The sequence below is a fragment of the Tinamus guttatus genome, unplaced genomic scaffold (genome assembly GCF_059628265.1).
Source record: "Tinamus guttatus ecotype Peru unplaced genomic scaffold, ASM5962826v1 Tinamus_guttatus_pri_ptg000744l, whole genome shotgun sequence".
Taxonomy (NCBI): domain Eukaryota; kingdom Metazoa; phylum Chordata; class Aves; order Tinamiformes; family Tinamidae; genus Tinamus; species Tinamus guttatus.
This window is the reverse complement of record NW_028289278.1, coordinates 157,020-179,152: the sequence shown is the minus strand read 5'-3', so window position 1 is coordinate 179,152 and position 22,133 is coordinate 157,020. Positions and strand designations below refer to the sequence as shown.

The 22,133-nt window shown below is 58.5% G+C and overlaps 1 protein-coding gene across 1 annotated transcript; it reads right to left on the bottom strand.

Moving 5' to 3' along the window:
* Window positions 1–1,446: 1,446 nt before the first annotated feature.
* On the bottom strand, window positions 1,447–21,354 carry SMG5 (SMG5 nonsense mediated mRNA decay factor). The gene is made up of 22 exons (XM_088537336.1): window positions 21,275–21,354; window positions 18,273–18,371; window positions 17,592–17,715; window positions 16,784–16,940; window positions 14,967–15,056; window positions 14,098–14,187; window positions 13,162–13,240; window positions 12,099–12,224; window positions 11,608–11,676; window positions 9,628–9,836; window positions 9,384–9,521; window positions 8,279–8,980; window positions 6,529–6,698; window positions 6,178–6,253; window positions 5,686–5,861; window positions 4,905–5,063; window positions 4,650–4,709; window positions 3,806–3,965; window positions 3,357–3,447; window positions 2,978–3,052; window positions 2,573–2,711; window positions 1,447–1,613 (listed from the first exon to the last, which is right to left on the bottom strand). Exons 1-22 carry the CDS (start codon window positions 21,349–21,351, stop codon window positions 1,530–1,532), a joined length of 3,150 nt encoding a protein of 1,049 aa, XP_088393462.1. The 5' UTR covers window positions 21,352–21,354; the 3' UTR covers window positions 1,447–1,529.
* Window positions 21,355–22,133: the final 779 nt, after the last annotated feature.

Sequence of the window (22,133 nt, the reverse complement as noted above, 5' to 3'; positions counted from 1 at the left end):
CCGCACCAGGGAGCGGGGCCGGGTGCCACCGGCTTTGCTTTTACCTGGAAACAAGGCAGGTCCTGCAGCTCCGGCGGGACGCGGGGGACCGGGAGCGCTTCCCAATCCCAGCCCTGGCACAGCAGCTTCCAGCGGGTCGGAGGAAGCGGCCGCAGGGAGACGAGGGGGTTCTTGCATAGCTGCAGTTAGTTCAGGGGGGTGGAACGGCCGGTCCTGGACGATGCCGACGCGGATCATCCACGGAGAGGCCGCGCGGGCCGGCGGGGCTGGGAACAACCTGCTTCTTCATTTCCCAGTGCGGGAAGTCGGACACAGGTTGCCCGGAGATGCCATGAGGATGGTCCGTACGGTCCCTTGCAGGTCCCAAGGGGAAACGGGCTCTTCCGCAGCCGCCCGGGGAGCCTCTTCCCTTCTTTCCGGGATGCTGGAAGCGGAGGAGCGCGGCGGTCCCTGCGGCGCCACGCGAGTCCGGCCGCCCTCTGGAGCGCGACGCAGCAGCACGAGGGATAACGGCTTCGAGATGCTCCTCCGCATCCCATCGCGGGAGTCAAAAAGCAAGAAAAAAATGGGAAAAAAAAAAGAGCGGGCTGGATCCATGGGAGAGCCGCTGGCGTCAGCCGAGCCCGCATCGCCGCGCTCGATCCAAGCGCGGGCTCCGCTCCCTCTCGCAGCGACGCCGCTGGCTCCGGCTCTTCCCGAGGGAGCCGGGAAGGGGGAAAAGGAGGAAAAGGTGGAGGGGGGAAGAGAGTCCTTGTCACCGTCTCGCCGGAGCGCGCGGCTCACATGGAGACCAGGAGCGCTCCGTACGCGTCCCCCTGCACGGGCAACTGCCCCGTGCGCTGAGCTCGCTCCTCGGGGCCAGGGAGGGAAATAAATACGTTGTCCAAAAGGAAAAAAAAAAAATTATATTAAGAGTTTTTTGTGTTCCCCCCTCTTTTTAAATAGCATCGTTTCCTTTTCTACCATTGGAAGAGCATCGAGAACCCCAAAGGAACTCCACTTTTTCTTTTTTTTTAATATTATATATATAAAACTAAGAATTAAAAGGAAAAAAAAAAAAACAACTTGAAAAATAATTAACTCAAAAGGAAAAAAAAAAAGAAAAAAAGAAAAAAATCTGCTTTCCTGTCACCAGATTGCCAAGCAAGAGCGCAGCTCTCCGGGTCGCTCCCAGCGGGAGGCTCCGCTCCGGCGCTCCGCGGGGACGGCCCCGCTCCCGGCGGCTTCGGAGGACGGAGGGAAGGAGCCGCCGCGGCCTCGCGCCCGGGGGCCTCTCTCTCCTCAGAGCGGTCGGCGCCGTCGCAGATGCGCAGCCGCCTGGCCGGGGGCGGGCGGGTGCCGTGTGCGTGCCTGGATCGGTATTTTATTATTATTTTTTTAATTTTTGGGGTTTTTTTTTTTCTTATTGTTGCTGCTGCTGCTGCTTCTTCGTGTCTAAGTGTCGCCTGGATTTTTGTTTCCTTCGTTCAGACGCTGCTCGTTCCGAGAGGGGGAGAGAAAGGTGCACCAACCCGATGCCCTCCTGCACGTCAGCCCATCTCCTTCCACTGCTTGTAGAACTCCAGGACGTTCTTGATCTCCACGCTGGCGCTGGCGGCCGCCTGCATGGCAGACTGCAAGGGAACACAGCACGGGGGTTATTTTCTCCACTGAGGGCTCCTAGGTCCCCCACAGCTCCCAGAGTGGCAGGGTCAGCTCTTCCCGGCTAAACGGCCCCTTTTTCCCTCGTGCCAAGGCTGATTTAGGGAGACCTCTGCACAGTCATAGGATCATGGAATGCTGAAGGTTGAAAGGGAGCTCTAGGGATCATCCAGTGCAGCCCCCTGCACACGCAGGGTCACCTAGAGCACGTGGCACAGGGCTGCGGCCAAGCGGGTTTGAAGATCTCCAGAGAAGGAGACTCCACAACCTCTCTGGGCAGCCTGTTCCAGGGCTCTGGCACCCTCACTGGGAAGGGATTTTTCCTGAAGTTCCTGTGGAACTTTTGGTGCTTCCGTTTGGGGCCGTTTCCTCTAGTTGTGTCGGTGGCCACCAGTGCAAAGAGGCCGCCCCATCCTCCTCACGGCCTCCCTTGAGGTACTTCTAGACACTGCTCAGGTCCCCTCTCAGCCTTCTCTTCTCCAGCTGAACAGGCCCAGCTCCCTCAGCCTCTCCTCACAGGGCAGATGTTCCAGGCCCCTGATCATCCTTGTAGCCCTGCGCTGGACTCTCTCCAGCAGCTCCACATCCCTCTTGTCCTGTGGAGCCCAGAACTGGACACAATCCTGCAGATGTGGCCTCAGCAGGGCTGAGCAGAGGGGCAGGATCCCCTCCCTGGACCTGCTGCAGACGCTCTCCTTAATGCAGTCAAGCAAATTCGCGCTCTCCCTCCGCCCCCAGGACACTCTAAACCACAACAGCACAAGGGACCAAGGGGCCTTCAAGAAAACAGGAGAGGGAACTGGATTTGGGAAGCCCAGGAGAGTTACTCCCAAAGAAGAAAACACCAGAACTACCCGTGGCCAAACGCGCAGAGTTTAACCTTGCTGGGAAGCAGGAAGGTGAAGTTGAGCCAGAGCAAAGAGCTACTGACCTGCACGGGCCCGGAGAAGGCGCTGGGGTCCTCCAGCGGGAAGCCCGTGATGATGGTGACCATCCCCGTGGTGTCGTCCTCTCCACTCGCCTGCGACACCGTCAGCTGTTTGCAGCTGTCCAGGATTTTATAGAGGTTCCTGCCCCAAGAGAGACGTGGAGGGGAAGGTCAGAGGGGAGGGCACTTCGTGGGCCAGGCTGCTGCCCCCCGAGGCTCCTCTGGGACCAGCCCCAGACGTGTGGGGATGGGGCACACACAGATCCAGGTGCCTCAGATTCCCTTAGGGAATTCTATGGCCACCAAAGCACGCAAGCCGTGCAGCCAGCCCCAGCGCGAACAGGTCTCCCCGAATCCACGTGCCTGCCGGGAACCAGGCTCAGGCATTCCAGACGCTGTAAGTCTTACCAGGCGTCCAAGTCTTGTCTCTTCAGTTTGTGCCTCTCAAAGCTCTTCCCGACGTCCTTCTGGCACCGAATGTACCTAAGGGAAGGTTGGAGTCACTGAGCCCGCACGGAGACGGCCGCAGTCTCCTGCCAGCCCCCAGGAACAGCTGCACTTCCCAGATGAGGAGCAACTAGGAGAGCATCTGGGGAAGCAGCTCCCCCAAACCTGCTTCTTCCCGACCTTCCCTCTCACCAAGAGCTTTCCCGAGGCCTCGGCTTTCTCCAGGCCCGCTCCTCACTCCACTCCAAGGGATGCCAAGCACATTCCCAACATTTTCTTCCATCCCCAAATACACCCACCCTAAAAGCGAGTGCAACGCGCGTCGCTCTCCCACTCTCACCTGTTTCCCTTTTTAAATTCTGCCTCCAGGTATCGGATGCTGTCCCGAGCGCCTGCGTTCTCCTTCTTCAGGAAGTCTAAGCCGTCAATCACTAACAGAAAGAAAGAAGCAAGAACACGTGGCCCACAGCCCTGCTTTGGCAGGTTAACCCAGACCTGGCTGGAATTCCACATCCCGCTCCGTTGGCCCCGATGCACAGCAGGAATCGCTGCCGTGGGAGTTGGAGGAAGCAGGGGGTGGATGGGGTTCTTCTTCCAGGTGTCCTTCAGGGAACGACGCTGCCCTCCGAGCAGGCCCCACAGATGAATGAGGCCCCAAAGGGCCACATCAAAGGGTGTCTCAGCTGCTCCACGGCAGCAGGATGGGAGAAGCCACCTGGTCCCAAGGGGCTTTTCTTCCTAGCAAAGCTGGGAAGGGGAAACGGGCGCTGCCCGACGCGAGGCCCGTACCTGTGCGGGGGATGATGATGATGAACCTGCCGCTGGCCGCCAGCTGCTTGACCACGGCCAGGTGCTGGCAGAGGGCCTGGGTGTCCGGGACGAGGTACGGCGACATCGCGGACTGCGCCTTGGGCTGCTGCAGGCTGCCCTCCAGCTGGGACACCTCCAGCTGCGACACACACAGGGGCCAGCTCAGCGCCACCGCGGCCGGGAGGGCCCCAGCACGGCTGCCCCGGCCCTTCCCACCTCCCAGAAGGAGCCGAAGAGCCTGGGATACATGTGGGGATAGGGGGTAGGTCCAGCCCACCCATCGCTTCTCTCTCGGCAGGACATGGGAACCCCTTCCCCATGAAATGGGAGCAGGGAGCTCTCCCTTCCCTTCCCCGTGAAACGGGAGCAGGGAGCTCTCCCTTCCCTTCCCCGTGAAACGGGAGCAGGGAGCTCTCCCTTCCCTTCCCCGGGAAAGGGAAGCAGGGAGCTCTCCCTTCCCTTCCCCATGAAACGGGAGCAGGGAGCTCTCCCTTCCCTTCCCCATGAAATGGGAGCAGGGAGCTCTCCCTTCCCTTCCCGTGAGGCAGGAGCAGGGAGCTCTCCCTTCCCTTCCCCGTGAAAGGGGAGCAGGGAGCTCTCCCTTCCCTTCCCCATGAAATGGGAGCAGGGAGCTCTCCCTTCCCTTCCCCGTGAAATGGGAGCAGGGAGCTCTCCCTTCCCTTCCCCGTGAAATGGGAGCAGGGAGCTCTCCCTTCCCTTCCCCATGAAATGGGAGCAGGGAGCTCTCCCTTCCTTTCCCTTCCCTTCCCGCTGTCACACACCGCAGCCTTCCCAGTGTCCAGCGGGAAGCAGCAGCCCCCACCTGCAGCCGGAGCTGAGCCATGTCCCTCATCAACCTGTTCCGACGAGCCTCCTCCGCGGCCTGTTACAAAAACAAACTTCCAAATCAATTAGCAGGAAACACGGAAGCGGACAGTCCCCGTCACAAGAGGGAACATGTGGGAAGCCTGGAGGATGCCAGGAGAGAGGCTTTCACCTCCCAGCCCCGCAGTTATCAGCAGTAACCCACAGGGCACCGCACCGGCCGCGGAGAAGGCGCCTACCTCTGCCAACTCACCATGTGGAACTGGGCCTGCGCCTGGTGCAGCAGGCTGTCCTGCTCCGCCTGGGCGATGCTGATGAAGATGCCCAGCTCCGAGTTGAACTGCAGGATGCTGCCCTGCAGGCGGGTGATGAAGTGGCCGAAGCTCCGAATGCAGCAGATCCGAACGACCGACTGCAAGGAAGCAGAGAGTCACCAGCCCTGGCTCCCCGGGCGAGTCGGAGCCCGAGCCAGCTCTGACCCCGGAGCTTACGCTTTTAGAAAAGACAGAAATTGTTATTAATATATATATATATATCCCAAGGAAACATTTCTGATGGAAACGTGCTTCTGGAGGGAGTAACACATGGAAAGAGCTGCAGAAAAGTCTACGACTGGCCAGAAAGCTGAGGTGTTTGCAAACAGCATCTCCCCAGCTTGAGAAAACCACAGAGAAAGCAGCTGCTGCTTTTTTTTTCCCCCCCACAAATCTCTGCCCAGCCCTCAGTGCTGTAAAAACGAACCAAATGAAGACACTTTATTCACTGCTCCCTCAGGAGGTGAAGAGATAACGTGCTCCTGCTTGGGCTCCTGCAGCAAAGCTGCCAACATGTCACTGTGCTGCACAGGGACTTTGGGACAGACAGGGACCTGCAGCAGCCACCAGCGGCGTAAACCAGCTTCAAAAGTTTGAAGAAGTTTGGGGGCTTTTTTGGCAAGAACCAGCCTAGATCTTCACTTGTGTAACCAAATCCGGCTGCACTTCCAACGAGGGAAACGCAGCCAGCGCCAAAACGCAGAGTTTGCCCCCACTCACCTCCTCCACCGCAGAGAAAACGGGCCGGTCCTGCTCGAAGTTAAACCTCTTGTGGGCGGCTTTCAGCGGGGGCAGGTTGCGCAGGGCCACGTCCTCGGGGAGCAGCGGGTGGGCGCTCGGCTCCGGCAGCTCCGAGGCGCTCAGGACGTCCCGCACGTCGTTGCACAGGGCCAGCCCTGCAGGACAGGGAGGGCAGGACAGCGACGCGTGACCGAAAGGACTAAAGAGGCGGCCGCGCGAAGGGACGCGCGCGAGGAGCGACGGGAGGAGATTTTGAGGAAGCTGCACTTGTATCGTGAGCACCTAGCACCCAAAATACCAAGAGGAACTGTCTCGGGTGACCTGCTGGGGTGTAACGCCCCGGGAAATGAGTGTGCAGGGCTAGTGCTTCCATGCTTTCCAGCAGACTCGCTCCAGGATCTGTCAGGCACCATGGAAACTATGGATAACGAGGCTTGCTGAACCACCCCTTTCCACTGTTTGCTCCAGTACCTGATTCCTGCAGGTCTGCGGCGGAGGGCAGGAGGTTCAGGAGCACAGACAGCCTGTTCCAGAGGCTCTGAGAGCTCTGCAAGAGCGAAACACAACAGGGCACAGAAGACATCAGGACAGATGCAGACAACAACCAGGCCTCTCGGGACCTTCCGCAGCTCTACTGGTAAAAAGGCTTTACAAACAGCCAAATTCGGATTTCCTGAGGTCAGAATTAGCTTAACTCAACTGGCAGGACGGGGAAACACCACTTCACATCGCGGGGTCGGGACCAGGCCGGGCTTCCAGCAGGTCCTGGACATCCCAGGCCAGGATTGCTGGCCGGATGGACCCGCCAAGGCCAGCTCCTACCTGCGCACACATGATGATGAGGTCCGTGTTTGTCCTCAGCCAGTCCAGGAACACCTTGACCGTGGGAAGCAAGCCCTCGTTGGTCACAATCTCTAGCTTCTCCTGAAGGGATCGCTCGTTCCTGCAGGATTTGTTGCTTGAAATGCTTTCTTCAGAGTCAGATACGTCATCTGGAAGATGAAGGGAAGAAGCAATTCATTCAGAAACCATCCTTGGCAGGGGATTGAAGCTCTTACGTTTCCTTCACCTTCAGAGACAGGCAGGGGCAGCTCTAGTTCTGGAACAGCCCAGCTGAAGCAAGAAAAAAAAGCCCGTGGCTCAGCTGAGCCTCCCTGTCCCTGCGTTCACGGAGCCATCACGGCGACACCGCTCCGCTCTAGTCCTGAAGCAGCAGCAGCTGCTTAACCCGCTGCATTTATAAAGGAAAGTGTTAAACAGAGCAGGAGTCGAGCCCCGTGTTTCTTCCTTTGCCCTCATCTCTTCCCGGCGGTCACGAAGCGGGAGCCGCTCCGACATGACCTAACGCTCCCCCTTCAAATCCCAGCCCTGGCAGTGCCCGAATCCTGCCAGGGCCGCGGACCCACGAGCTCGGCAGCGTTTCCCTGCTCCAGGGAAGCCGTGAGGAACGTCGGACAAGACCCGACAGCCCCCGTGGCTCTAGCCAGAAAATCCAGCAGATCGAGGGAGGGGATCCTGCCCCTCTGCTCAGCCCTGCTGAGGCCACATCTGCAGGATTGTGTCCAGTTCTGGGCTCCACAGGACAAGAGGGATGTGGAGCTGCTGGAGAGAGGCCAGCGCAGGGCTCCGAGGATGAGGAGGGGCCTGGAACATCTGCCCTGTGAGGAGAGGCTGAGGGAGCTGGGCCTGTTCAGCTGGAGAAGAGAAGGCTGAGAGGGGACCTGAGCAGTGTCTAGAAGTACCTCAAGGGAGGCCGTGAGGAGGATGGGGCGGCCTCTTTGCACTGGTGGCCACCGACACAACTAGAGGAAACGGCCCCAAACTGAAGCACCAAAAGTTCCCCAGGAACTTCAGGAAAAATCCCTTCCCAGTGAGGGTGCCAGAGCCCTGGAACAGGCTGCCCAGAGAGGTTGTGGAGTCTCCTTCTCTGGAGATCTTCAAACCCGCTTGGCCGCAGCCCTGTGCCACGTGCTCTAGGTGACCCTGCGTGTGCAGGGGGCTGCACTGGATGATCCCTAGAGCTCCCTTCCAACCCTAAGCATTCTATGATTCTATGATCCGAAACGCAGCCAACGCTGTGCCGGGCGCCGCAGCTCCCTGCCGGGTGTTTTTCCCCCCTGGACGCCGCTCCGTCCCGCGAGGGCCAGAGGGAGCTCGTGGCTCCCGCCCGGACACGCTGCAGCGCCCCACGGAGCGGCTCATGCCCATTGGCCCAGTAGTGCCTGACTACAGAGGTTTCATACGGGGGGAATAAAAAACAAGGGAAGATAATCCAAAATTCTAATTCCTGCTGGATTTATCCTATTATTAGCGCTGCTTATTAGAATCCTAACTCTGCCCATTGAGCAGAGAAACAGGGAACAGGGCCTCGTCGCAGGCATCCCTCGAAGTCAGCGCGCGTGGCCCTGGAATTGGAGCATGAACAGCAAAACTCCCTCAGGACAGGGCTGGAACAAGCTCTGCCCAGCACCTGGAAAACCTGCTGCTCCAAACCCGAGTGAAGGAGGGCCGGAATGAGGGAAAAGGGTGAAGTTTTGGCAAAGAGGCCGCTGCAGCTTGCGGTTTGGCTCACCTTGCTCTGCCAGGCCGGGCTTCTCCAGGTCTCCGTTGACGCACGGCTTGTTGTCTGCTCCATCCTTGAGGCCGGGCGGCTCGCTGGGGGGTTTCAGGAGGATATTGCTGAACGTGGGAGCCAAGCGGAAGCAGCGCTTGGTCTGGAAGAGCTGGGTCGACATGGCCTGCAGGTTGCTGGCGATGCTGGCGTCGCTCGTGCCAAGGGAACCCGGCCCGTTGGTTGCTGGATCTGGGGCCTCCAGTTTCGAGATGCTCGGGCTCTTAGAGTCCCCCAGCCCACTGCCATCCACACAGTTTTTTAAGGCCTCTTTGGGCCCACTTTTGCCTCGGCCACTTCCCTCCTCGCCCGGCTCATCCTCCATGTCCTCCAGGTCAGAACGGGATTCCTGGCTGTTCATGTCCGAGTCCGTCTCCACGTCGAAAGCAGCTTCCGCCTCCTCGTCGCTCTTCTCGGAGCCGCTCTCGGAGCCGTCGCTGCCCTTCGTGGAGCCCTGGCTGGAGTCAGAGTCAAAGCCCTCGCTCAGGTCGCTCTCATCACCTTTCTGGGGGTGGCGGCGGCGGCGCAGGCAGGACAGCCGCGAGTATTTCTTGCTTTTCTTGCAGTCGTTCTTGGGCTGTTCTTCACCGGGCTGGTGATTGGCCAAGGCGGCCTCCGCTTCCTTCTCGATGGAGTTCAAGGGCTCCCGAGGCTCCTGCTCATCTGCAGGGATTTCAAACACAGGGTGGAAGAGGCCTCGTGAGCTGTACCAGCGCCGAGCCCAGGGATCGCGCCGTACAAATCCCAGCCATTCCAGAGGACGCTTCCTTAGCGTCCTCTACCAGAGAGGCAGCAGCAGCAGCAGGAGGAGGAGTCACTCTCCGAGCGGCAGCCAGGATTCCTGCTGCTCGCTCCGAACTGCCTGTTCCCAGACAGCTCGGTGCTCCGTGCTGTCAGCACCGTCCAAATCCCCACGCGAATCCCAGCCCTCCGTGGGCAGGCAGCACACGAGGATGTCCCTAAGGCCACCCCCTTCTCAGACACCTTTCCACACAGCCCACGCCTGCGGGATTTGGGAAACAGCCTCCTCTGGAGGTTGGCAGCTGGGCAGACCCCGTCCCCTTACCTGTGCCGTCACTCTGGAAGGCTGGGACGGGATTTTCCCCTTCCTCTAGCTCTGCCTGCAGGCGAATATTGACGTGGTTTATCAGATGAGAGAAGAGGGCCAGCGTGAAGGCGATGGCCGCGCTGTACTGCTTGGAACCTGCAAGGAGAAGGACACCAAGATGGACTCGAGCAGCAATGCCAGGTCTGGTGTCCAAGCGGGAACGCTTTCCGCCAAGGAAAGGGCTGGACAACGCACGGATTACCTGCCCTCTTGAGGCTGTGAACGCTCATGAGGCAGATGATGACCATGCGGAAGATCAGGAGGTCGGGGAGGAAGGAATAGCCGCTCTCGTACTCTTCTTCATCTTCACTAGTTGAGTTCAGGTGAGGAGGGGAAGGCAGGTAGAACAAGCACAGGTTGAAATCCTCCAGCACGGACTGGCAGAGGGATGTCAGCTCGGAATCCAGGGAGCTTCACAAGAGGGAAAATAAACACGAATTATTATTTGGGACTCGGGATCCTGGCAACGTCTGCATGGAAACGGAACCGAAACCGGCAGAGGTTTCACTTAGGTCATCTAGCACCAGACAGGATGAAGCACTGGGGAAAACACTGCAGGCAGCAGTGGCCACGGGAAGCAAGCGAGCTGAATCAGACTATGGCTTTTCTCTCCAAAGCTGCTAATGTAAGGACAAATGGTAAGTGGATCCCCTGCAAAGAAAAGGGAACAAATGCATGGAGGGACTTGGACATTCACCCCCAGGGTGACACTTCTGTGGACAGCAGCAGACACAGCCCCAGACCTCAGGGCACTATCAGGAGCGGCAGCTCATTCAGTGCTGCTCAGTGTAACGGGCTCATGTCACCAAATATGACATATTGGTTAAAAAATACCAAAACCGGAGATTAAACTCATTCTTTGCATTACTCCATGTCATCCAAAGATCTCAGAAGTACTTTACATTTAATCTAACTGCTGAAGAACTTGCTCCCTGGGAGCCAGGCAGTGCCCATTAAGATGGGCAGTGCACTTCAGTGTCAAAAAGCACAAAAGTGTCGTATCCACTGCCCAGTGCTGCACTGCAGCACTCGAACCAGGGACTCGACCTCTCTTCCTCCCATGGCTCCACCTTGCAGCCCCACAAGAAGCTCTCAAAATCCTGCTCTTTCAGAGAAAGCCCCCACAGAATTCAGAGCAATGGACTACGGAGTTTCCTAGTCACCACATAAAAAAAATCCCTGTCTGCAAAACATCTAGCAAACGCTTTTCAAGGGCAACACACTTAGGATATTGAAGTAATTTCCTCTTTTCCTATGCACCAAACGTGTTAGGAGGATATTAAATGAGCCTTGAAGCTCAGCTCTCGTGCAAGTCACTATTTGAAAGCTAAGCACACGCAGGGCTGCATTAGCAAGAGCACAGCCAGCAGCTTGAGGAAAGGGAGCATCCCTCTGGCTTGGGCCCTTCGGGATGGCACCTGGAATACCATGGCCAGCCTGGGGAGGCCCAGGATGAAACAGTGACAAACTGGACTTAGTGCAGCAGAAGTCTATCAAGGCAACAGCAAAATGACTATATGACAATATATACCCATCATAAAACCACTTTATGAAACGAGGCAGACAGAGCTTGGTTCAGTCCACTGGAAAGAGAGAAAATCCGAGGGGATATAACCTGCCCTGAAAGCTGTTTCAAGCAGTAACAAGCTAATTTAGAACCATTTGAGAACCTCCCAGCAGAAACAGGGAAAATCCTGGAAAAGCCAAGCAGCTGTACAAAGCTTTCCATTTATTCCAACACAAGCAGGTTATGTTATTCATTCTCTGAACAAGGTATTTGGTTACAGGTTTCCAAGCACAATGAACTGCTCTGCACACACGTGGACGGTGACTCTGTGGCTGGATCAGCCTAAATCCAGTGCTTGCCAGGAGAAACTATGTGAAAGAGGCATTAGAACACACCAAGGGCATGGGGGAGAGCACGGATGAGCTTGGAGGCTCAGGGCTCGACTGCTGGCTCAATTTATCTGGAATTGCAAAGTATTTAACCCTCTGATATTTCAGCTTCCCTCAAAAGGTGACCATCTTCACACACGGCACGGTTAGAGGGCTTCCCAAGGCTTGGATTTTGGCAGGAAGACTCAGCACCGACACTGCTGTCCCGCAGGGAACCATCCTTTCCATTTCTACATACTCACCACCAGGAGTTATTAAGAGGAGATATCGTCTGTTGCAGCCTTACCTGCTTTTTGGCTGCAAAAGGCTCTGCAGGTACATAAAGCTCACCAGCAACCTCTTTATGTCTTTGCATCTAAAAAAATGAAGGAGAAAACACTGTATTCCACCACAGAAAGAGGGGAGGTCAACATAGCTTTGTTAAAAAGGTCAATCAGGTGCCAAATGATACCTACATACGGAGGGAAGAAAGTCAGTTTAGATGCTTCTACTTTCCCCCAGTGCATCTCAACCCTCATCTACAGCCAGGGGAGAGTGGGAAGCCCCTGCCCTCAACCCCTACCAGCTTCTAGGTCTCAGGGGAGAAGCTAGGAGACCAAGCACGATATCGACATTGGGGCAGCTTAAAATTAATTAATTAAATAGCAAAAGAAAAAGCTCTCCAATTCCAGCAGCCCTCAGAAGGGCCAGGAGCCTTTTGTCCGGAATGGCACTGCCGTGTCCCAGGGAACGGCGATGGCTCTGCAGGCTGCAGCCCTTCCCCTCCGGGTGCGTTACCGTTTCTTGCTCGGGGACAGCTTCCTGCTTTCACACTTCTTCAGCTGGTGATACATCTTGGCTGCTTTGTCGTAGAGCCGCTTCAGGTTCCCGTAGGCCCCTTCGAAGGACACTTCGGACTGGATGCTGCGACACCCAAACAGAACACACCAAGGGTTACACAGGGCTGCCCACAGTTCATGGAATCATGGAATGCTGAAGGTTGGAAGGGACCTCTAGGGATCATCCAGTGCAGCCCCCTGCACACGCAGGGTCACCTAGAGCACGTGGCACAGGGCTGCGGCCAAGCGGGTTTGAAGATCTCCAGAGAAGGAGACTCCACAACCTCTCTGGGCAGCCTGTTCCAGGGCTCTGGCACCCTCACTGGGAAGGGATTTTTCCTGAAGTTCCTGTGGAACTTTTGGTGCTTCCGTTTGGGGCCGTTTCCTCTCGTTGTGTCGGTGGCCACCAGTGCAAAGAGGCCGCCCCATCCTCCTCACGGCCTCCCTTGAGGTACTTCTAGACACTGCTCAGGTCCCCTCTCAGCCTTCTCTTCTCCAGCTGAACAGGCCCAGCTCCCTCAGCCTCTCCTCACAGGGCAGATGTTCCAGGCCCCTCCTCATCCTCGGAGCCCTGCGCTGGCCTCTCTCCAGCAGCTCCACATCCCTCTTGTCCTGTGGAGCCCAGAACTGGACACAATCCTGCAGATGTGGCCTCAGCAGGGCTGAGCAGAGGGGCAGGATCCCCTCCCTGGACCTGCTGCAGACGCTCTCCTTAACGCAGCCCAGGATCCCATCGGTCTTCCTGGCCACGAGGGCACCTGCTCCCTCATGGTCACCTTGTCACCCACCACGACGTCCGGGTCCCTCTCTGCAGAGCTGCTCTCCAGAACGGCACCACCACTCGGTCCGACCAGGCCCCGCTCCCGCCATCCATCCTGCCCAAGGGGGCAACAACCCAGCTCTGCTCCTTCCACCCCCAAACCCAAAGCAAAGGAGCCCAAAGCGAAGGAGAAGACCAGGCGGCAGCACCCGAGCGCCCGGTTCCTCCCCCAGGACACGCGGAGATGCTCACGGGCACTCACCAGCGCAAGTAGCAATACGTGGCCTCCACGTTGTAGTACTTGCTCCCCGCCAGCGTCCCCAGCTGATTGAAGGGCATCCCTGCGGTGCAAGACGGGGACGGGGGAATCAATCTGCAATTCCAGCTGGTCCCTTCCTGCTCATTGCGCTTCCAGGGGGAGGGAGGCCAAGTGGCACACGCAGCTCTAACAACAGTCCAAAGGACTGCTCTACTCTCTCCTTTAGCCAATTTTCCCCCCCGTTTTACAGTGTTTTTACATCTTCCCTACCTTCCTGCTGGGTGTCTGCAGAAGAGAGAGCAAACAACTCCTCCTCCTCGACAGGCACCTGCCCTTGACCCCACAACGTTGTGTTTCTCTTGACCTGGTCAACCTCTTCTCAGCACTCGAGTGCTCTGTCCTGGCCAAGTGGGCTACCTAAGTGCTGCTCAGGGCCTGGTTTTGGGGATCAGGCACAGCAAACAACTCGGAAGAGCCCCACAAAGACAAGGCAGGGAAAACCTCCGGGAGCTGCTTCCTCTTTAAGGTAAGGCATGGTGCTCAAGTAGAATAATGACTTAAAGCACATAGAAACACATGAGATTTGTTATTGCTGCTGTTCTGGCTGGAACAGGGGATAAGCAGGAATGCTCTCCTGTCAGGAAGGGCCAGCTGGAGCATCCCTGAGCCCCAAGAACATTTCCCATTCATGGAAGTTCAAGCTCGGAATTAAACAGATGGATAACCTGGCACCCCTGGAGAACACCAGCATTCCTTAACTGCTCTCCCTGGCTATCCCGCTGAAGAGAGAGTCACAGAAGGAGCCACCTCTAAGTAGGGGGCAAAATATCCCCCTCTCAGCAACCGCAGAGGAAGCTACACAGAGCAGTGTCCCAGAACGTTGCTTTTGGGTTACAGCAGCATGACTTGAGCAAGGGAAACTCACAATAACTCACTCACCGATTTGTGGCGCGACAGAAAGTGCTTGGTAATAAAAGCGCTCGGCCAGCAGCTCTGTGTCCACCCCTGCCAGCTCGTTCTGATAGCGAGCTGCAAGAATAAACACACGGCGCACATGAGGAATCAGGAGCCACTGTCCTCTCTTCCCTTTTCCAAAGCCTTATGGAAACTGTGTAAAAAGCCCACAAACCTAGAAATCCCGGCCAAGTCAACAATCCATCAAATAGGAACTGCTCTTGGATCAGAGACGCGCAGGGCTTGCCAGGATGGTTGGAAACACTTCTGTTTTACCTGCACATCACAGCCCCGCTGCTGCAGGCGGAGGGGACATCTCTCAACACGTGGGGTGTGCAAGCAAAGGAGCAAGATCTACTGCTCCATGTGTTCTCCATGTGCTCCAAGTGCTGATTCACTCATCCTTGAAATAACCCAGTGCTGTGCTCTGCTTCCCAGCACCCCAGACAGACCACATTCTGCTAGAGCAGGGTGTGAAATCTGAAGTCAACCCACTTAATAAAACGCCTGGTGTGCAGACCGGGCCTTATCCATCCTTATCCTTTTGCAGTAACAGGGGGCATCCTGCAAAACTTGGGCACATGGGAGCACGTGTTTCTGCTGCTCGTCAGGCAGGACATTGCCCCAGGCATCAGGAAAGCCCAGGCTTCCATCCTCACACAACCACAGCCTCCTTGTCACCTTCTGGCAGGAAAGCAAAGCTCCTGCAATGTGCAGCAGCTAAAACCAGCCCCTGACAAATGTGTCCAGGAGACACCGGCGGCTGTGGCAGCTCATTAACCCCCTTGAAAGCAGGGGGCTGCACAGCCCCGTCGTGTACGTGCCAAGGGTTGTAATGATGGTGCTGCTCTTACCTAGATCTCCCAGATACACCAGACATCTGTGACACGCCATCTGCGCCCACTCCATCTCCTTCTCCGACGCAGACACAGGTTTCTTGCAGCCTACACAAAAAAGGCAAAAAAAAAAATTCACATAGGCCATTGGGGAAAGGCAGGAGGGAAGAGCCATGAGCAGCCCACACCTGAGACACGACGTTTCAGGGGGTGCAAACAGGTCACACGTGCTCAGCCCACGGCGCTGGCTACTGCCCGGGGGTAAAAAAAGCAGGAAGGGAAAGGGGTGCCGGAGCCGGTCCCTGCCTCCAAGACACCCTATCTGTGATTCTATCGGCACCAGGAAAAAGAGCAGCTCAGAGGAAAGGGGCAAGAGCAAAAGGAGAAGGTTCCTGCCCGCTCTTCTGGCTGACTGGAGCCTCCGAAGGTGACTCAGTTCCTGGGAGGGGCTGCCACAGGACACGATCCCACCTCCGGCACAGGGACCGATCCCACCTCCGGCACAGGGACCGGAGCGCCCAGCCCGCCTTCCGCCTCCCTGTTCCACCTTTGGGGAGAGAAACCAGCCAGCAGGGATCCCGCAGGAGCCGTGCCCAGGAGCGCGGGGCAGCCTGACTTCCTTCCCTCCTGGCTTAGTTTAAAGCGGAGAAGAGCAACCTGGATTAAGGGAGCGATGAGGAACAAAACGGGCACCGCAGGAGCCACATCGGGGACACGCGGCCGCTCAGCCGGGCCACAGACCCCAGGGGACCGGCCCTGCCTTCTCTTCTGCTTTCAATCCCGTTGCCATTACACAACGGTCAAGTTTTGCCCACCCCAATTTGTGTTTTGTGGGTGGTTTTCCACACGCATCACCCTGCACACACGGGGTTTCGTCGTCCATGTCCAGCTACAATTTTCTCTGCTGCATTCGAACACGTTTAGAAGAATCTCCTCCCTCGGCTTCCTTAACGTAGGCAGAGCTCGGAGCACAAACCCAGCTGGAACACGCGCTCCGGGGATTTATTAATCCTGCCATCCCAAGCGGCATTGCTCAAAGCAACAGTTGCCAGGGACACCTGCCTTTTAAAACGACATCTCAAAGCTGATCACGATACAGTCGTCTCCCAGAAGCTAAGAATAGGATATCTGCACCTAAAATGTGCTACTGTTAAAGACATCCAACGTTTTTTATTCCAATTTCTTTGTCGTCTTCCCCCTGCCAGCTTTAAAAATATCAATTAAACCCTCGCTAATACGGTTCACCAAAACCCCCAAGGCTCCGCTGCTCAGCGGGATTGGAAACGTGTGCCTTGAAGTTCCACAGGAACTTCAGGAAAAATCCCTTCCCAGTGAGGGTGCCAGAGCCCTGGAACAGGCTGCCCAGAGAGGTTGTGGAGTCTCCTTCTCTGGAGATCTTCAAACCCGCTTGGCCGCAGCCCTGTGCCACGTGCTCTAGGTGACCCTGCGTGTGCAGGGGGCTGCACTGGATGATCCCTAGAGGTCCCATCCAACCTCAACCATTCCATGATTCCATGAAGCTGCAGGGCACAGCAGGAAAGCAAAGAGGACGCGTTATAACACGGCCATCTACGAGGTGAATCCTAGAGCTGCAACCGCCTCTCAACGCTCTTCCTCCTCCTCCTCCTCGAGGGTACCCCCAGTCACCCGGTGCCCGCGCCGGACACCCCATGGCAGCATCCCGGGTCACGGCAGCCTCCTCACGGCCGCATTCACCGTAGGCTGAGCACGAGCTCTTCAGGAATCAAGGAAATCCCTCAAACCCCAAACCAAAGGTGTCCTGGCAGGAGGGGAAGCCACCGAGGCCGCAGGAGCACGGCGGGCCGAGCACTCACCCATGAGCGGGTCCGTGACGTGGGTCCAGTCGATGCAGCACTGCAGCTCCAGCTGGTAGTGAGACTGGATGTAGAGCAGGAGGTGCTGGTAAAAGCCGATGCCGGCGACCAGGTGAGTCCGGTACGCGCACTCCAGCGTGCTCCGGCTGTGGATGTGCTGCAGGGAAGAGCAGAGCCGCGTTCACGCAACCCGCGGAGCAGCCCACACCAGACAGCTGCTCTCTCGGCTGGAATTTCTGCACATCTGTACCTCTTTGGGCCCAAAAACGTGGAAACCAGTGGTATTTACTAAGGGTCAAAACCAAGGAGAAACGCTCGCGGTAAGAAGGAATAAAAAATTAACACATCTGGTTGGATAGATTAACACATCTGTCTTAACGTGTTCAGACAACCAGATCACGCAGTTCATAACGTTAGAAAACACAACTACGCGTCGGCGTCTGGAGTGTTTTCCAGTGATCAAGTCTAGAAAAAGCCAACGCTTCGTCAGGGCTGGCAAAGCCCCTCAAGATGATCGCTGGCATTCCCCTGACACGGAGATATGCCTATTTTGAAGATGGGAAAACAAAAAATAAGTAAAAAAAAAGCTGAAATGCCCTCAGCATCTGCAGCTCTCTGGGTAGATCGTTAGAAATTACCTGCCCACAGCTAGACAGAAAGCCTAAGTCAGCTCCGCATTAACATTCCGGAGCTCCTGGCTTCCTGCCCTGTGTTCAGACCACAATTTCTCCAGGCAAACGAGGAATTTAACTGGGTCTGAGCGTTGCGTGGGCAGAGACTCTCTCAGGCAGCAGCCACAGATACCTGCCTTTTTATTTGTTTTAATGAGCTGGATAACTTCATAGTAAACCTTCCTCCAGAGCAGCTCTTCCGCTTTCCGCCCATAATCCACGGGATGCAGGAACATCAGCTTCACACACAGCTCCCGCAGCCTGCAGAAGAGGGCAAGGAATGAACATTCAGCTACAGTGGCCTCAAACACAGCAGGGAAATCCCATTCCAGGACTGCGGATGAGCCAGGCCAGCTGGTGATGGAGCAGCCTGTGGCACTGGCACACGGGAGCAGCTGGAAAAGCCAGCAGCTGCAGCGGTTACCTGGCCTCAGCAGCGCTCTCAACGGCACTCGTGCCAAAAGCTGTCTAAAATAACAGGTAAAAAGCTCCACCGTCCTTTCCAGCCCACCCCAAAAGCTGATAAAAACATTTCCTGCTCGGGTAGGAAGTTTCTTCACCATATAGATATTGGAAGGTAATTGCAAGGAAGTCATTAGGCACCACGAGGATGACTTATTTGTCTTGCAGCAGCACTTGGGAAAGCCCCTGACCACAGACTTGGACTCTGACTAGGCACGTTCAAACATAGACCTCAAGAGTGGCCTCTGCTCCAAAAACCTGCAGAAATCCTTGCCCGGTGGGTACAACTGCTGATGGGCGACTTCCTGGGCATTTTTCCAGGTCAAATATAGACTCCATCCTCTGCCCACACTTACTTGTTCCTCAAGCTGATGTTCTCGGGCTTGAACACCTCCTGATACGCCGCCTTATTGCCCAGGATGAGGTCCAGCCGGTGAACAGCCTCCACCACGGCTCTGCAAAGCGACACACGAGCGTCACACGACGCCCGGCCTCGTTAACCCCATCCTTAACGAGCTGCAGCACGGCGGCACCGGCGCACTCATCCCATGAGAGCCTGGGGAGCGAAGCAGAGCTCTGCACACTTTAACACTGTTCCAAACAAGCTTGCAGGGTCAAAACTGCCAGTTATTTCTACAGGAAGTGGCGGCTTGGGACATATCAGTAACTTTCAACCCCGCAATTAAAATACACACACGGATAATTTAGGTACAATAAAGTGCATGACTAAAGAGCAGGTTTGTTTCCAGTGCTGTTTCGATAGCGCAAGGGTCAGGAATCCACCACTTCCTGCTCCTTCCATTCCTTCTGCCAGCGCTCGCTGATCCTGGGCGACTCGCTGAACGCGGAGCTATCCGGATGAGACGCAAAAACGCTCTAAAACACCTCATTTATCACGGGCTGATGCCGAGCAGAGCATCGAGCGGCTCCGCGGGGGCCGTTGGCAGGGGACGGACTCGCGGTGACGCTCGGCGGGAAGCGGATGCCGAAACCAGCCGCCCTCCCTGCGCAGGAACCGGCGCCTCCGGAGGCTCCTTCCCCAAAACAGAAGGGACGCTCCGGAACGGCACCCGCCGCAGGGCAAGGACGGCGGGGAGGAAAAGCTGCCCCGGCCGCTCGGGAGGCCCAAACTCCGCGGAGCTGAACCAGCCGCTTCCTAAATCCCCATGGGGGAAACCAAGGAGAGAGCGAGAAGCACAAGCGGGGGCTGTTATGAGCCCCCAGACCCAGGTCTGGGCCCAAGCGGCTCCCCCGGGGCCGGCAGGTCCTTGGCAAACTCTGCCCGACTCCCTCCCGGATCCTGGTTCTTTCCGTGGAGAAAAAGCCACCTGCTGCGGGCTGTGACGCAGGGAGCGCGACTGGGAAATGGGAGTGCGGATCCACCGGGATGCCCGGGACGCACAGGAACTGCTGCCCTTCCATCCCCAACGCAGGGAGCCCCCGCAGCTCCGAGCGCCCCGGAGCCGCTCCCTGCGTTCCGGAGCCGCTCCCTGTGCTCCGCTCCAGCGGGAAACGGCCTCCCGGCACCTCGGAGCGCGGACGCCTGCGGCCAAGGCCCCGGGCAGCCCGGGACGGCGCCGGCGTGAGCCCGCGCGCGGGTTAGGGGCCCTCGAAGGCCCCGCGCTGGCCCCTGTTCCCACGTTTATTAAATTGCGGTCCCTTTATGGGCGCAGTTCGAGTTCTCTCCCTGCTCCCTAGCGCTCACCTGAAGGATCTCCTCCCAAAATCCGTATAATCTTTTTTTTAAGGCACGTAAAACAGCGTTGCAGGGTCTCACCAAGGAATCCGGCTGAGTTTAACAGCGGGAGAAACGCGTCTCGACGCTGCCCAGCGCGACCCTGCGCACAGAGACCCGGCAAGGACCCCATGACAAGGACAAGGGAAAGGGCCGCCATGAGGACACGGAGGGCGGGAGACAGCATCATTCCAAGGTTTGGGAATACCAAGGAGAGGCCGAGTGCGCCCGGACTAAAACGCAGCTCAGCAGCTCGTGCCCTGGGCGGCCCGAGGCCATGGGCTGTGACACGCAGGGGTCGGGGAGGCAGATTTTGCCACTGCCCCCGTTTTGGCGCTTGCTGCGTGTTAACCTCCTTCGGAAGCGCCGACGGAGCAGAGCGGAGCCCAGGATATTAAAAGAACCAAGGCAGGAGCTCACGCCAAGCGGGTGGGAAGATCCCGGCGCCACGTCCTGCGGGAAGGGACCCAGCGCTTCCCCGCGGAGCCGCCGCCGCCGCGACACGGGCGAGACCGGCGGAATCGCAGCCAGGCTGCCAAATCCAAACGGCTCTGCCGAAGCCGGGGAAAAAGTTTCCAGAGACTTTGGAGTCGGCCAGACAGGAGGATCGCGGGGCTCCCCAAGCTGGCACCGAGGTTCTAGGGTGCTGGAGAGCGGGAGCCGCTGCGATTTACTACACGCCTTGCAAGGAAAATTATTATAGCAACAACGTAAAGTCCGAATGCAGGGGGCGGCTGGTGGGAAGCACGCTAGGGAGCTGGGAATAAATCCAGGCCTTTAGGCAAGGCTCTGGCCACGCTTCCCAGAGGGAGGCGACGCTCTCCCTGTTTTACCAAGGAGGGCACAGAGGTTCCCAAAGAGGAAAGGCCTTTTCCAGCGGGTCAGTAACTGGAAACGGAGCCTGAACTGCGTTTCCTGCCCTCCCCTTCGCGCTCATCTGGGAAAACTCCCGGAACTCCGCTCCGAACCCGCTCTGCACGGGAAAGCGGAGGCAGGAGGCGTAGCGTGGCCGGACGGGGCCCTCCCCTCCGGAGCGCGCAGCGATGCGATGGGGAGCGGAGCCGGGAGGGCTGCGCTGGGAATGCCGGGGCCCCCGCGCAGCGGAGCCGCCTCTCCGCCCTTCCCGGGCTGATTCCTTCACCAGCTCCTCCATCCTCCGCATTCCCCATCCGCGCCGACCCCTCGCATCCCGCAGGCCTCCTTCCCTCCGTGCCCCCAGCGGCCCCTCTCCCCACATCCCACATGCCTCTTCCCTCCTCATCCCGATCCTCCGGACACCCCACAGCCCCCTGTCCTTCCCCACCTCTCCCCAGGACACCCCCGTCCTTCCCCTGGTCTCAGGGATCTCCCTCCTCGTCCCGGATCCAGCCCCAGCGACCCGCAGCGCCCTCCGCATCCTGCCCCGTCTCCACGGATCCCGCAGAGCCCCTCGGCCCCGCGACTCTCACTCCTTCCCTTCCCCAACAGCCTCCTTTTCCCCGGACCCCTCCACCCCTTCCCCTACAGCCTCCTTTTCCCTCCATCCCCACCCAGGACCTTCCCTGAGGCCGCGCGTCCTTTCGCGGGGCCCGCGCTCGGCGCGGCCCCTCCGCGCCCGCCGCTCCGCCGGGCCGCGCCGCTCACCGGTACAGCCGCTTGGTGTGCAGCGCCTTGGCCTCGGGCTCGCCGCTGTCGCCGGGGGCGCCGCCGCCCTGGCTCATGGCGCCCGGCGCGGCCCGCGGCCCCCTCAGCACCGCCCGCGCCGCCGCCGCCGCCGCCACCGGCCCCGCTCGGCCGCCATGGCTGCGCCGCCGCCGCGCGAGACTTGGCGCGAGCTATCGCGAGACTTGCCGGGGAGACCAGGAGGGGGGAGCGCGGCGTGGCCGCGCGAGAGCTCCCTCTACCTGTGTGCCAGCAGGAAGTACTGGCAAACATGGCGGCTGCGCGGTGTCGCCTCGCGAGACTTCCCCTTTCACCACCCCCAGTACCGCTGCCAGCACTAAGTGTTGGCGGACATGGCGGCCTCGGCGGCTTCACTCAACGAGCTTTATTGTCACCCCCGCGCGGCGGACACGTACAGCAGGGCTGCAAGGGGACCGGCCCGGGGCCACCGGGCGAAGCCCACCCGCCATGTGCACGGGACAGCCCCGTCCCCGGGTCCCGTCCGCCGCCATCTCCTCTAGGGAGCCCAATGGACCCTTGGGATCCCCCCCGCTCCCCGTGGCCACCCCGGGCTGCCCCCCGGGCTGTCCCCCCTTCACTTCGTGTCGCCCCGGGCCCCCGGGGCTGCGGAGCGCCCTGGTGGCAGCCGCGGCCCTGGGGGAGGCGGCGGCGCCGGCCCCGCCTGCGCCGGTCGAACCGGTTTGAGCTGCGGACGGGGCGGCCGCGGCGCCGCCCGGGCTCTGGCGGGCGGGGACGGCTGGGTCCGTCCCGGACGGGAAACGCGGCCATTCCCAGCTGGAGCACCCGCTCCCGCCGCGGCAGGCGGCACCCGGCGCCATCC

Bases quoted from the DNA above. Each gene is read 5' to 3' on its own strand.
- SMG5 (XM_088537336.1), bottom strand. From the start codon at position 21,351: ATGAGCCAGGGCGGCGGCGCCCCCGGCGACAGCGGCGAGCCCGAGGCC. The intron at 12,225-13,161 runs GTGAGTGCCCGT...TGGGTGTCGCAG, and splicing joins ACGTATTGCTACTTGCGCTG to CATCCAGTCCGAAGTGTCCT. The intron at 9,522-9,627 runs GTAATCCGTGCG...TTCTCCTTGCAG, and splicing joins TCACAGCCTCAAGAGGGCAG to GTTCCAAGCAGTACAGCGCG.